The sequence below is a fragment of the Lates calcarifer genome, linkage group LG2 (genome assembly GCF_001640805.2).
Source record: "Lates calcarifer isolate ASB-BC8 linkage group LG2, TLL_Latcal_v3, whole genome shotgun sequence".
Classification (NCBI taxonomy): Eukaryota; Metazoa; Chordata; class Actinopteri; family Centropomidae; genus Lates; species Lates calcarifer.
Window position 1 is genome coordinate 26,704,736 of NC_066834.1, and position 15,746 is coordinate 26,720,481.

General features: G+C 41.3%; 2 protein-coding genes across 2 annotated transcripts; both read right to left on the reverse strand.

Annotated features, from left to right (window-relative positions):
* Positions 1-212: 212 nt before the first annotated feature.
* xkr5b (XK related 5b) lies at positions 213-9,464 on the reverse strand. The gene is made up of 13 exons (XM_018667002.2): positions 9,205-9,464; positions 8,082-8,171; positions 7,879-7,984; positions 7,492-7,658; positions 7,067-7,200; positions 6,849-6,927; positions 6,559-6,728; positions 6,229-6,340; positions 5,936-6,103; positions 5,654-5,844; positions 5,467-5,550; positions 5,007-5,193; positions 213-4,868 (listed from the first exon to the last, which is right to left on the reverse strand). The coding sequence occupies exons 1-13, from the start codon at positions 9,311-9,313 to the stop codon at positions 4,231-4,233; spliced, it is 2,235 nt and encodes a 744-aa protein (XP_018522518.1). The 5' UTR covers positions 9,314-9,464; the 3' UTR covers positions 213-4,230.
* A 3,705-nt stretch (positions 9,465-13,169) lies between these two features.
* Positions 13,170-15,746, reverse strand: eva1a (eva-1 homolog A (C. elegans)). The gene is made up of 3 exons (XM_018666675.2): positions 15,583-15,746; positions 14,738-15,094; positions 13,170-14,069 (listed from the first exon to the last, which is right to left on the reverse strand). Exons 1-3 carry the CDS (start codon positions 15,683-15,685, stop codon positions 13,957-13,959), a joined length of 573 nt encoding a protein of 190 aa, XP_018522191.1. The 5' UTR covers positions 15,686-15,746; the 3' UTR covers positions 13,170-13,956.

Here is a 15,746-nt window from a genome sequence, read left to right on the forward strand (position 1 = left end):
AGTATGTTCACTGCAACATTGCACTACAGCTGCCATTGTATCTTTAAACAAATTACAATGTACTCATCATTGTATCATTGTCATTATCATCTCTCGTTACAATCATTACAAAGTTAATGAGGTTTGAATTAAGACTCACAGTGCTACGTTTCCACCTGTGTCTAATTCACTGATGGTACATGTATGAAGGCTGATCAACACACCACTCTCGGTTTTGATCATGATTAATGACTTTATTTTGCCACATAAAGAGCACAGTTAATGACTCACTATCACCACCCACAGCTGCTCTGTGGAAATCCTAGTAGAGATGAGGTGATGCACGTTGATAAGTGGAGGCCCGTCCAGTGACGAGGTGATGTTACACTCAATCAGCAAACTTAACTCCAGTCTGTCAATGAAAACTATCCTGTCTCTCTAAACAAGTTCACATGTGAAACTTTGAAATACTGCACCATGGCTCATTACTCTCACAGTAAATGTAACCAAATGTAAAAGAACATTTTTAAAAACATAAAATGAGTCAAACTAGAAACACAAGTAAATATTATCACACACATCAGGTACACAAATCAAAGCATACTGTACTAATATAAAGCAATACACATACATACATGAGACAAGCTGTTGTTCTACAAGGCAAAGCGCTGATTCACGGTGATCAAGCCAAGGCATCGCTGCAGTCTAAAGCATGGGCGTAGATATTCTTTTTATCAGTGCAATAACATACATTTCATTAGCTGGCTTATTGCTTTTGCGTACACATACATTGTAGCATGTATGTTAACTACTGTAATGTGCGCATGTGTGCAGTTACAGTAAGTGCTTTCTTTTTCTATGAGAATAGATACAACTCTGCTGCCTGTATGGATGAGTAACATGCAGTGACTCCTTTATCTACGACATGGATAACAGTTTGACACAGTTTGATAAAGCGGTTCTGCCAGAAGCATGTTTTCCTCTGTACTTTGATACATTAACCCAGATTTACAGCATATTCTCAAAGTGCTGCCCACATTTTATCACCTTCAAATATGAGCAGCTCAACAGTTCATTTGCTTATTACAGATATAGACCTTATAGTTACTATTAGAAATGAAGTAAAATAAACACTACAATAGAAGAAAAACAGAAGAAATACAAGTCAAATATACATGGAAGACTGATACTGGTAAATACCACATTCTGTGACTAAAATGACAATTCATATACTGAAATAAATAATAACAACAATCATAATATGACATAATACTGGCATTGACCGAACTGGAAACCCATAGCAGCACATTATTTTCTATTCTGAAATGCCTCATACCCTGAGTCCCTCTTTCTGGTAGCTTCATTATCCAAGAAAATGTTTTATACTGTTCAAACAGAGAGCATTACATTTTCTCTCTGTGACAAAAAAGAATAAATTTTATCTCATGGAAATTCTGTTTTACTGAGGTAGGAGGTTCAACTGATGGATAGACTGAAGGACAACACATTTATGAATAGCTGGCTTTACAGGAGAAAGTTATTTAGTTAGTTACAGCTATTTATTCATTCTTCTACATCAAAATGTGATTTCTCAAAGTCATTCACTAAACACTCATTAGCTTGCAAACTAGTCGTAGTGTTTTCTGTATGTTATTTTTGAAATAATGTTGATGACATTTCTTGGTAATCCACGAGTGTAATGTTACATGAGCATTATGAAAGCTCTTTACAGGGGCACAATTTAACAACATACATATAATACATGTTGACAAAGCCAGTTTTACACTTAATGTTTACTGTGATGGATTGTCAACATATGCAGAAGCTGTTTCTCATTTAACACAAAACTGAATACATTTTCCTCTGTCAATAGGCACTAACATAACCAATTTAAAACAGCAGCTGGTTTCTTTTATACAAGGAGATATTTAAATTGCCTCACAAGGCAAATATGTAGTTTCTACATTTGTCTTTAAGCTGTGCTGAGAACAGCTCACTTGCTGTTTGCTCTTCAGTAAAACCAACTTGAGTAAATGGACATCAACAATCCAAAACAATGCTAACAATTAGCGGAGCAGACATATAGTGAAAGCTTTCATCAATCAGTAATTAGGTGGTGAAGTAGAATGGCAAATTGAAAATAAAAACCAATGTAAGCAGTCTGGGACCACAAGAATTTGGGACAATAGCTTAGTCAGAAAAACGCCATGGGTTGTGAGCTAACTCATCTTCCATCCCAGCCGTTATAATTCACATTATTAGAACACAGAGCTGACAACTGCTGCTACTGCATCTTCATTATCATATATCACACATTATATCATATTATCATTCATAGACCTCCCTTCTTTCATCATTTGAAAAGAGAAACAAAATGTGATTGTCAGAGGTCATAATAAAAGTTACTTCCCCTCCGTTAGAGTTATTAATTATTATTATCTCTCTTTCTCTGCGTATATATATATATATATATATATATATACACACACACACACAGAAAGAGAGAGAGAATATATATGTGTGTGTGTGTGTCTGTGAATAAGACAAAGACAAAAACAAGTTAACAAATTAATTAAATTATGAAAAGAAAATGAAATGCATATAGAAACATTACATAATGCCTCCTCAATATTCTATATTGCTCCCTTTGACAAATGACCATGTTCTGATCATGGTGTACTTTGCATCATGCTACAGCCACTCTGGCGGCTAACAATAAACTTTAGCTGTAATATTTCTGCTGTAAAGTGCGGACTGATGTGACATGAGTGTAGTTACATTGAGCAAAGGAAAGCTTAGCGTATAATTTCTAAAACATTTTCCCTTCAAACCTTTTTGTCATTTGTTAATCTGATAGTTTCATTTAAACAAAGAGACACATTAATGAGCAGGTTTCACTATTTTACAGACTGTACATTAAGACCTCTGTCTCTTTGTGTGTAACAGTAATGTGTGTTAACACCGACCTTATAGTGTGCTGTAAATACAGTGAGTAACTGACTGATTGGATGAACGAGTGGCTGCCTGAAAACTGGACGGATGCTCAACTTCATCTAAAGGTTTTGTAAAAAATAATGATCAGCATTTTAAAGCATATTAACATCAATGACCTTGAATACTCGAGTTTGCATTAAGTATACATTAATTCTATATGTCATAACAGATCATTGGCTTCATTGTATCAGGCTAATCTCATTCATTTTAAAAAAGATAGTGGTATTGGTGAGTGGTGTTACAAGAGATTCTGCAGGGCAGACAGCATGTATGGTAACTGTAAACTGGTTTAATTTCCTGGATCATTTAGAAATCATTGAGATCCAATGTCGCCACAACCCCCTGTCATTTTAATCATTTGTTTTCTTTTGAGTTTTACTCACGGTAACCTCAGCTGACTGCACTGCCTGAGCAATGAGAGACTTCACTGCATTGGGTTTTTTTCTGTTAAGTCTCTAATGATTAAAAAGTGGTTTATCTAAATGAATGAAAGCGATGCTCCACGGTCATTAGCACCTGTGAGATTCTCTCATTGTTTACTTTTGATGCCTAACCCAGATCTCATTTTGTGTGAATACTAATCTGTAGTGTATAGTCAATTAATTTCAGCATCTGCTTATACTAAGCTGAAAAATGATTTTTTCACACTTTTCTCCCTAATAATGAAAAGATAATTCCCTTGTAAAGCTGTGTTTGTCACTGGAAACTGCTCTGACGGCTTGCATAGGAAGCAGCCACATGTCCCCCTCATACACATACATTTCCCAGATGCTTTTTCTTCCTATCTGTCTGAAAGGAGCACCACATGTGAGGAGGTTCGTTCTATTATTCGTCCCTTCTCCAAGCAGCCGCTCCAACCAGCTGCTAGTGCAGCAACATGATGTCTCACTGGCTGACCACGCACAAACACTGCTAAATGTGTGAGATAGAACAATCTGCAAAGTCAGAGGTACTGCTACTAAGAATTGAACCAAAGTCCCTTCAGAGGTGTGCAAGTGTTTTTCCACTGTGCCACCCATGCATCCAAATTTTCTGCATTTTTCACCTCTGTAACACATCAGGGTAAAAAAAAAAGAATAATAATTTTTACTGTATGTTCTTTCACAACTGATTCAGATGAACTGAAAAGTGCCCTAAGTCCCAACCAAGCCTTCCCCAGATTAATTAAAACATGAAATAGGTAAATCTTCAACTGCTAAATTGAAAAAGGGTATTATTCCCCACCCAGGATTTCCCTTCTTCATCCCCCCACCATCATTACACTGCCCTCTCTTTAGTGTCCACAAACTGGACCATCTGTTTACGAGCATGGGAGATGACTGGAGTGAGTGGAATGACCGGAGTACTGGGTGTAGTAGCACCAGGAGTCGATGCACCAGGGGTTGAGGCAGCAGGTGTTGAAGCTGCAGACGTAGAAGCAGCAGGGGTGGAAGCAGCAGGGGTCCCGCCAGGGGTGGTGCCAGGTGTGGTGCCTGGAGTGGCAGGGATCACAACTACAGGGGCTGGGCCTGGACTCTCAGACCTGGGCTCCAGTCGCGGGGTGGATGTGACAAAACGAGCCTCTCTGATCCGGTAGGGACTTCGGTAGCTGGAGATGGGCGACAGCTCGGAGCCCCAGCCGAGATAGCTCCCACTGGAGGGAGACTGTGCATCTGCGCTGAAATACAGTGTAGTGCTGGACTCTCCAGGGAGTTTTTTCTCTGGTGAACCAATCAGGAGAGGGGATCGTCTCTCAGGTGACCAGCCGGGAGTCTTGATGTCCAGGGGGGAGCCTGCGGAGGACGAGGCCTCAGTCAGGGTTGCAGCGTTGCTGTCAATGTGGCGGAGGCTACCTGGTTGCCGTGGAGATGAAGGCGTGGGTGAGCCATAAGCTGCACTCTGAAACTCGTCGTCACCTTTAAAAATGAAACAATACACACATTTCGTACAGAGAAAGCCACGGGCAACTTCTACAATGACCATAAAAGATTTGTAATAATTTTCAGGTATTACAGCTGCTTTGTTAGTAGTTCTCTGTTTATCACACATCCAACCTTTTTCCTCTGATGCTGGAGCACTGATGGACTCTTCCTCTGCAGTCTCTTCAAAAATGACCTCTTGGACTGGCATAATCTCTGGAAACCTTCTCATATCCTGGATTGAGGTGGGAGGAGCTTTTCTCACTGGTCTGGCCACTACACTGGTGGGAGGTAGCTGTGGAGGCTGGACCACCTCTCTCACCTGGAGAAAGACAGAGAGCTGAGCCTCAGACTGCAGGCAGACAAACTGAAAGTATTCAGCACAGACGCAACTTTTTAATGACAAAACTGTGTAGAATTCCTAAGTGGTTACACTAGCATTTTCTTTATAATTAGTCTTATGGCATTAGTTTTTGTTTATAGAAAAAGTGCCAAGTATCAATTCATTCATCTCTGTTTTCAAATCCTACACACAGTGGTTTAAAGCATGGATTTATTTTTTTCAGCTCAACAATAAGTTTAACAAAGATCTTGCCTGTGGAACCTGGGTCACCTGTGGTGGAGCTGGCTGAGGAGTTGGATGTGAGATCTGAGGAACTTGTGGCTGAACAGGTGGAACCTGACAAATACACAGCACAAATAACAATAAGAAACCCCTTTATGTGATCTTAAAAGATATAACACTGTAACACAACATTTTCAACAACAGGAGCGCAACAAACCCGAGGGACGTAAGGTTCATCTGGGGAGTGAACTTCTTCAGACAGACCCATCAGTCCGGCCAGTCCCCCCTCGCCATACGCCGACCAGATCCTTGTTACATCCCCCGTCTTCAGGGCCAAACGAATCAGCAGCCAGTGGTGATGTTTCCAACCCTCCCACTGGATTGGAAGGTCCATGAGAGTCCCACCTCCTTTTTTTTATTAGATTACACTCATATTAGATAGATAGATAGATAGATAGATAGATAGATAGATAGATAGATAGATAGATCATTAACAGACCAGACAGTGTTGCATGACGATGGAACGTGGGCGTGACTTTCTCCTCCAATGACAGTGTAGATCCACGCTCCATGCAGGCTCCACCGATCCCTCTGTGGCGAATACTCTGGAAAATCTCGAAGGATTTAGGGTGGAGGAAACGATAGTATAGCACCAATGCTATCACTCCTGAAATGAGAAGAAGAGGTCAATAGCAGAGAAACATGGTGTGGAGACTTAGACATGAGAGAGAATGAATTTGGAATTGTTCATGTAAATATAGCTTTTATACAGTATATTGCTGGGTGTCTAACCAATGAGGAAGCTGCAGAACACTGCTGCTGGGATGCCAACAGTATCCCAGGACACCATGGTAAACAACCAGGAGGAGGCCAGGAGAAGAAAAGCATTCTCTAAGAACATGGCCTGAGGAAGAAACAGAAATAGAGGAAAATGTTTTTTTTTTTATTCAGCTCGTAGCTGATTGTTATTTAAGTATTTTCTTAGAGATTACATCGATTAAACTGATGGATACCTCTATCCAAAGTTCACTACAGTATCTAAAGCATGTGAAAACACATTCATTGATGTGAATGAACTGACAAATTCACACAATCATGACCAGATCACAAACCCACACATACCAGGTAGAACCCAGTCATGCGGTATCTGGATTGACCGTACTTCACGTTGAGGAAGAGAAAGATGTGAATGGCTCCCAGAACGAGGTTGAAGAGTCTCCATCGACTCGTTGAGCGTATGATGTCGGTCTGCTGAGACACCATCCAGAAAGTTGCACCCAGCCAGTGCACACCTGGCACACACACACACACACACACACACAAACACATACGTAATTACACCAATACAGAAAAAATAGTCCACTGTGAACCTGTACCCAGTACCCATTAGAAAGCTGACAAATACAACTTGCCAATGACTCCCAGGATCCATTGTTTAAAGATGCGTGTGAAGAGCATGAGAACACCAAATCGAGATCCCAACATCATGACCTGCAGACAGAGAAACCCTGTCACACAACTAAAGCCAATAATAATTAAATATACTGTTGATTATACTGATACTGTTACTGTGTATTGAGGGTGTGTGTTGTACGTATTGTTTGTCTGAAGTTTATTTGAATATGCTCACCCTCCACAGCAGACGACAGAGAATGGCAGCGGGGGTCATTTGTAAATGTCCTGGTCTGATGAGTGAACAGGCTCTGGCATAGAGGACCAAGGCCCAGGCGAGAGACAACAAACACACCACAAAACACACAGAAGCTGGAGGGGAGAGATGGAGAGAAAAGAGGAGGAAGGCAGAGGGGAAAGGAAGTGTGAATACCTGGATATGTTGTAATACGATATATTTACACTCTATATTTAATAGCTAACTGTCTTTGTTGGCAAATTCATTTTTGTTATCCTGCAGGTCTCAGTCATGGTCTATTGGGCCAGAGTTTATCACAGATCTGTTTGAGTCGTTTGCATGAAAACGTTTGTTCGCTCATAGACTTCAAACCTTATCACCCTTCTTGCCCACATATACAGTCTCTGTTCAGTCTCTCCTTTTACCTGGAGATTTGAGTCCTATATCAGTACAGATGAGCACGTAGGTCTGCAGCAGCGTCTCGGGAAGGGTGACCACCAAGGCCTCAAACAGACGTAAGGCAGACACATCCGCCTGCTGCATGATCTCACCATACACATCCTCATCTGGCAGACACATACACTCCCACAGCCTGTGAAGGGTGGGGGGGTGAAGACAGAGAGAGAGAGAGAGAGAGGAATATGAATAAATTATAGTTTCTCTGACTTCTAAATGTCCCACTCCAAACAATAGTCTAGTATTACCATTACTGATGGTTTGAGGATTATTGATCACTGACCAGTTAAATGAGTTCTGGTCCTTATTACAGTCTCGACAGATTTCAATCACACACGTGTATAAAGTCGGCCCACCTTTTGAAGATACCCAGGTGCAGTATATGTGTCCAGGTGAGAGACTTCCTGCGGATGCGTCCATCGGACAGGTACCACAAGTAACTGAGCCACTGAGGACCCCAACCTGGAAAACGTACAGTGATAAAAAAAAATTACTAACTATCTGTCTATAAATCTATCAACTGCATCCTTCTATAGATCTATCAGGTTGTTGTTATCACCTGGCAGCAGGAACAGTGCAGTGAAGGCAGCAAGATGGGCATAGCAGTAGTTGTGACCCACCCACAGATAGTACACAAAGCAGTAGATCACTGAGGAAAGATGGAAACACACAGACACATAAATACAGACCATAAACACACAGAAACTTAATTGAGTCACTCATAAATAATTTATGTCATTGGGCTGTAATATTTGTAATATCACCAACTTCAGCTGTAAATGACAGACTGGCATTATTCTGCATGATGTTACTGTTTATGTTGTGATTGTCCACTTCTTCAGATGACCTCTGTTCTGCACATCATCCAATCTAAGGTTTACTGACAACACGGCAACTGATGCCTCTTCTCTTCACTCAGACTCTCTGAGGCTCTGCAGCTCTGCCTCCCTCCCTCCAATCCCTCCATACATGTAATCTGAACCCGTTTCAGCTGCCAAACAGGCGGGCTGCCCGGGCAGAGTAGGCCCCATCCAGGGGTACGCCCATCCCCTCGTCCATTCATACACCTCCAAAAAAAAGGGCGCTGGAATATGACAACATGGCTCCGCTTTGTTTTCTGTTAAGATCACACAGAAGCTGAAATGATGCAGATTTTTAACAGAGGAAAAACTCTGCCATGAGTCTGCAGTTTTGCGGCACACGGGATTTCATAACAAGCGGGGTATAAAAATAGGAGAGGCGCATTAGTGCTGACTGCAGACTCTGGTCTGACTCTATTATTCATGAAAACACATCAGCCACTGAAGAGAAAACAAATGCTCAACTTTGTCTGTTGGATCATTGCAGATTTTAGAGCAGGCCAATGTGACATCTAAAACCTCCTGTCTCATCTAGAACATGGCAGTATCTCTCCTCCAGCCGCCGCACATCCTCACATACTGTACATCCATACACTGTGGCCAAGAAGGCACGCACTCACATGCACGCGCACGCCAATAAAGTCAAATAAAACACAGCAGGAATGAACACGTTCACATACCATCACCACATTTCAGTCAACAAATACACCGTTAGTGACAAAACTGGTTTTAATGCGTCAGTCTGTGTGTGTGTGTGTGTGTGTGTGTGTGTGTGTGTATTTTTGTGAGCATGTGTGTGTGTGTGTCCCAGGTAGGACTCACGCGCCGTCCTCTCTGCAACGATGAGAAATGCGGTAAAGAAGAAGACGCAAACTTGGCAGCAGGGCATGCACGCGCCTTCATGGCCCGGAGTCGCAGTGTAATCTCTCATAACGGGTTTAAAACGTGAGCCTTCTCTCAGATTGTCGCAGATGACCGTGTATTCGTCTGTAGGCTGGTGTAGATCTGGTCCCGGTCGGGAGTCGGTCCAGCTGCAGCAGCCCGCTCTCTCCGCTCCTTGTCTCCGTCCCAGCGTCACCGCCCGTCCCGTTAAAGCGATAGCACTGGTGTTATGGGTGAGACAAGAAGACAGGAGGAGGAATTAGCAGACCAAGTTTGTTTGATATTGACAGACAGGCTTACACGTTTGCAACTTGTACTTAACCAATCCTTCAATTAAAAGTTTGAGAATTCAGTTAGAAAACAATAAACAACCAAAAACAATACACAGAATATCTCTGAGTAATTCTACTGAATTTTCCTTAAGTCTGACAGATATGACTCCAACCTTCAGCTGCTGCATATTCATCTTAAATAGTCCAAGATTCATAAAAACATTTAAAGTACATCCATGGAGCAGCAGCAGCAGCGTCAGCATCTTATAACAACCCTCACAGACTCACTAACATCATGTCTTTTCTGGATTACAGCCTGGACCCTCACACTGGGGTTACCCTCTGCCTCTGGATCCTCTTGATTTGTACAAATATGAATATTTAACAGTATAAAATATCTCCATGCTTTAATAACTTCATATAGACATTTTCTTCTTACATCATCTCTTTCCAGAAAACATGAGGCTAACAGAGTTTTCCACTCGTAGTTACACTGAAAACATTTACTAACTTGTCTGACACATGTTGATGATTGACAGGTGTCTATTCTTCTGACCTGAGAAGGGAGAGGATCATTGTAGATGTGGTCCACTATGAGAACCCATCTAGGCCAAAACTGAATACTTCATTTGCTCATATTGTATATACCAGTATCAGCACCTGTACTTTCATCTGTTATTCATATACAAACACACACACACACACACACACACACACACACTGACACAATATTAAAACCACTGACAGCTGAGGTGAATAGCACTGATCATCTTATTGCAACACTAGGTATGGGTATGGGTATGCTGGGAAACACTGGGTCTTGACAGTCATCTTGGTGTTAGACTCAACATGTACCACTCACCTAAACATTGTTGTAGACCAAACACCCTCCCATGGCAATAGCATTCCCAGAGTGTGGGAGCCTCCCCTCAGAGGACAATGTGTCTGAAATGGCTCAGCAAACACAACTAAGAGCCAAAGTCATTGACCTGGTCAATATATCTATCTATATACCATACACATATATGCATGATATGCCTGTATATGTGCTTAGTACTGGTAAATTTATATGTGCAAGAGAAATATTCAGCTTTGGCACAGACAGCTTCTCATACCCTCAGATCAAGATACTGTTAGTATCTTGTCACATATTTTCTGACAAACATGCACATATTCTGCTGAAATGTACAAAGTTTCACTCATAAGCACGTGTGCTGTTTGTGTCAGACTGACCTGGACCCAGTTTGACATCCTGCTGGTGCCACAGAAATGTAAGTGAAACTCACTGCACACAGGGACTCAGTTTAGCTGCTGCAGTGGCAACTCACTAGAGGGTGCAAACACACTGCTTTTTCAATTACAGCAGGCCCCTGACACTCATCAGTATACAGAAAATACATTGAAAACATTGTAGACTGTGGTAAAAAAAAAAAAAAAAAAAAAAAAAAAAAAAAGTCCTGCCACTACAATTTGATAGGGCATAACACTGAAGATGGGTCTGAAAACTGAAAACACATCCTAACATTAAAACCTCAACATCAGGTAAACATTGTCCGTCCACTTTGACTGAGCAAACACAAGTCTGCATCTTCTCATCCCACCGGAGTCCTGTGCTCTGTCAGAGCTCCATCTGGGATGTTGTCACAAAGCCAGGTCCACGCTGACTTAGCTTAACTCTTATCCCAGCTTTTACCTCTCTTTCTGGGTGGACTGCACCACTTGCAGTGATGTTTGGGCTGGCTGCTTTGGTTGGCTGATTAGAGGAAAACTGAAGGCAGAGGTGGTCTGAAGGTCTGCTGCACTTAATACAAACCCCTGCACCTCCTTTTCCAACGTTGATGAGTTTAATTCTGTCATAAGTAATACATGATTAAAAAAACAAAAACAAAAATTAAACCAGAAATGTAGTGAAATTTGGAGGAACTATGCCACTGGCCACAGCATCGTTGTGTGAAACCACAATTGCCATTGTGTTGTAGATTTGACTCATAGGGCCTACCACTTGACCAGGGTGAACCACATAGTTTAACTCTGTCTGTAAACATGTCTTATTTTAAAGGCCCTTCAGGGGGACGGGCGCTGGAATTCAGCAGTAACTATACACTTACATTAAATAGATCAAATAATACTGAAGAAAATACGGTGAGTGGGCTGCTTATGAATGACATCAGTGACCCTGTAAGTATTTGTGACTGTGATTATGGGAAGGATAATGATGCCATTAAATTAAAACACAGGTGAGGGAGAAGGGAGAAACTCATGAGACATTTCTGAAAATATTAAAATCATTATATGACAAAAAGGTCACAGTGAAACAATACAACAGAACGCAAAATTATACAGAAAATATAGAACTATAGTTCTATACTATTAGAATGAAAATAAATGTAAAAAATATAAAAATGAGTATGAAGATTTTCCAAAAAGGTATATCATAAATTATATATATATATAAAATTTCATATTATATGTATAACGGTCAAGGTATTTTATTGACAATGATTGTGCTAAATTGGTTGAAAAGCAACAGTTTGTACAGATAGTTGACTATAAATCATATATGGATAGTACATGTGGAGTTCCATAGGCATCAGTATTAGGTCTGAAATAGTTTATTTTGTACATAATTGACATATGCAGAGTATCAAGTATACTGATTTTTTTAAAATTTGCAGATGACACCAATAGTGTCTGTTCTGAGGAGAGTTTTTAGCAGCTCTTGGTGGTGGTTACAACTGATAAAGTAAATTAAAATGTTGATTTAACACAAATTTAATTAAAGTTGAACAAAAGAAATCATAAAATAAACACACAAAAATATTAGTCCACAAAACCTGCTGGAAGCAAAGTTTGTAAGGAGCATTGCAGTTCCGGGAAAAACAAGGCACATTCTGGATCATAAGGTGATCATACCTGAGGTACTGTGTGGAGGTGTGGTGTAACACCTACAAAGCACCTCACATTCAATATTCACGGTTGTATAAAAACAATAAACACCAACTTTCAGTTGGAACAGGTTGCATCTTTGTAGCTGTAGTAAATCCAGTCAAATGACCCAAACCTTTCACTTTCCTCATATCAGGGTCCATTTGGGAACATTTCAGACATTTGGGTTGTGTGACACACTTGAATAGAGTCAGTGCTCCCATTTACACAGTCCACTGTGTCAACAAAGTTCCTGTTTGTCAAAATATCTGAAATTATAAAATCAGACATTTTTGACACATGGTCTGACAAATGGGAACTTTCCAATGAGCCCAAAATCCAATGTCTGAAATGTTCTCAGACTGGAGGGAAAAAAACACCCAGTGGCTGTTTTAGGTACTCTGACAAATGGGAACACAGTCTCTGAACTCAGAGACAAAACAACAACAAAACTGGGGGCCATGAGTTGTATCAGAAAGCTGTTAGTCACCTCTGGACAAGTTTTTGGGGATTTTTAGGGGCTCTGGACGAGAAGGGAAGATTTTGGGCCCGAAATTCCCTAACATGTGAATGGATGAGGTTGCTAATTGTCAGGAAGCTCCTATGGGGAATTAGCTCCGAGGCTACACATACAACTTACAAACCTGGCAGGTGATCCTAGATGCTGTACCTCCATTTTTTAAAAATCAACCTCCACAACCAGTCCTGTTAGTGTGTATTCATTTGTTTATTTAGGGATGACAAGTTGCAGCAATAAAAGCACCAGTATGCATATCTCCATCCTGGCATGGAGCTAATGTTCCTCTTCCCTTCTATTCAATATCTTACAAAGATGTCCCAATACTCAGCTCATTATTATAGCAGTTTTAAAAAGAAAAAATTAAGGGTGAGCTGAGAAAAGTGCAACGACACAGTAACACAGACATTTGAATCCATACACTCATTAAAAGCTGCAGAGCTGATGATCCTCCTCTGTACAAGCTCCATGTTTTTAAAAAGCACCTGTTTAAAAATGTGAAAAGCTACAAAATCCAGTTTTCACCAACAGTAACTTTATGGCAGCAGTTCCACATCACAGGAGTTTTGTAAGCCTCACGGTGGTTTCAGTCCACTTCTTCTCTTTCTTTATATAATATCTGAACAAATGATGACAGCAGTCTTATAAATCCATACTCCGTAGGTCCCATTTGTGTGTGTACTTGTTTGATTTTCAGGGCACAGGGATATTCTTCCAAACATTTCAGTGTCTTCACTGTGTTGGAGAACTGAGCCATCACAACTCATATGTTTTCCTTGTTGTTTACACAGTAGAGGGGACTGCTCCAGGCAGTGCTGTCAGTAATAGTTAAATCTATAAGAGTCTCTTTGGTGCAGTGCAGACAGTGCTCCCAAACTGAATGTATATGTTCATTTATTTCTTTACATACTTATTCACAATTTATCCATCTGCCTGCCTGTCGGCGTCCTCCCGACAGTCTGCCCGACTAATTACATATCAGTAATATCTGTTGAGGCTCTGAGTGACTGTACTGATGTCCGGCTGTCCGTTCATCCAGATCTCCCGGAGAATCCGTTCTCGCTCCTCTAGCCGCTGGGCTCGGTCCAGCTCTGATAATACACATAAAACACACACACACACACACAGAAAAAGGTTAAAACTCACCCATACACATGTCCATTCACATAAGCATTACATTTCAAATTGTGAAGACTTCCTGTTGTAAAGAATGAGTATGACTGACAGTTGTACCCACAGAGACCAACAGAGCATCTATGAGCATGTGTAAAAGTGTACTGACACACTATTAAGAGAAACATCAAAACATAGACATGAACATGACACATAGTGAGATCTCTTGTTCAAATTCAGATTCTTTTAAACTGCCTCTCTCAGTGAGTCTGTTTCATAAGATAAATTCCTGTGTAACATATGTTCACACAAACATTTTAGTTTGTGTGAACATATGTTAGTTTTAAAGGTTCAATAATGTTCATCTCTGTTATCTAGTGTTTTCTAATCCATTTGGACAAAAAATGAGACATAATCCGATTTGTCCACCGTACAGTTTAGACAGTAAATGAAGTGTGTGATGTTGGTTGCATGATTTGGCATTCTTTGAGTCCAGTTGGTAAATTTGGTAAAAGCAAGTTTGTGTTTTCAGAAATTCTTAAAAGTTTTCATTTGTGCCACCTGTGTAATCACTGTGACACTGTTTTTATCTTTGGATTTTATCCTCTCCTGAGATGGATCATGGTCTGTGTGTGTGTGTGTATACCCTCAGCCGACGTGTACATGGTGGCGTGCAGCAGAGCCCTCTCGAAGCGCCTGCGTCGTCGTGCCGACAGGTCAGACGTATCATCCCAGTCCTCTGACTCGCTGTCCCCGGTGGGCCCAGTCCCTCCAGACGCAACAACAGCAGTGCTGTCTGGGTTACCATCAGCGGGCTGATGGTGGGGACAGCTGTGATGGCGACGCTGATGATGCCTGGTCCTGTGGCGATGGTGAGGTTTGTTACTGTTCCCGTAGCTGCAGTCTGCTCGACAGTGTATCTGGAAGACGATGGCGCAGAGTGTGATGAGGAGGCCGACACACACACCACCCAGGAACACAAGTGCTGTCCGCTCAGGTTGGTCTGAAAGAGAGACAAAGACAGGAACATAATTCAAAGTTTACAATGAATGAATCAACTGCTGCTTCAACTTCCTCTGTACCCAGTTCCTCATCTCCTTTGCTCCCTTTGTTGTCTTAAATCCTGCCATCCCTCACCTGTCCACCAGTCTGCCTTTTAGTTGACCTCTACACCTGACCTCACTCACCTGATTTCAAGCTACTGTTTTCTTCCAAGTCAGCTGTCTGCTTTTTGGTTCCCACCACGGTTTTCCAGAATTGGATGCAATGAGGGTATCTTTTCTCTGGATGTACCTAACATTGATCTCTTCACATCCATGACTGATCTATGGGATGTGAGAGTAACTGGAAGATAGTTTGGTGATATGGGCCCATGAAGAAATCCACAGGGTCCCCGGAAGAACAATGGGGAAACTACAGTATGGTGAAGTTTTTCAAATTTAGCACAAGAGTTTTACAGTTTGATCACACCTGGTCATACGTGACAGTTACCTGCAATGAAGGTGTAAGCTGCTAATATGTTGCTGAGCAATGCCATCTCCTGAGAGACCACCTTCACCTCCATATTTGGGCTTCCTGTCGTTGGAGTGCTCATGATTTCACGGTGTCGTGAGCTTATTGTATTCTCCTGCAGAGGTCAGTGGAGTTCATTCGTC

What these genes read in the sequence shown, in the direction of transcription:
- xkr5b (XM_018667002.2), bottom strand. Translation starts at nt 9,313, where the DNA reads ATGAGAGATTACACTGCGACTCCGGGCCATGAAGGCGCGTGCATGCCC. An exon ending in CACCTGGGTATCTTCAAAAG is followed by an intron (nt 7,659 to 7,878) that starts GTGGGCCGACTT and finishes CACCCTTCACAG; the next exon opens with GCTGTGGGAGTGTATGTGTC. An exon ending in AGGTGACCCAGGTTCCACAG is followed by an intron (nt 5,194 to 5,466) that starts GCAAGATCTTTG and finishes GTCTTTCTCCAG; the next exon opens with GTGAGAGAGGTGGTCCAGCC.
- eva1a (XM_018666675.2), bottom strand. Translation starts at nt 15,685, where the DNA reads ATGAGCACTCCAACGACAGGAAGCCCAAATATGGAGGTGAAGGTGGTC. An exon ending in AGCTTACACCTTCATTGCAG is followed by an intron (nt 15,095 to 15,582) that starts GTAACTGTCACG and finishes TCTCTCTTTCAG; the next exon opens with ACCAACCTGAGCGGACAGCA. An exon ending in CATGTACACGTCGGCTGAGG is followed by an intron (nt 14,070 to 14,737) that starts GTATACACACAC and finishes GTGTATTATCAG; the next exon opens with AGCTGGACCGAGCCCAGCGG.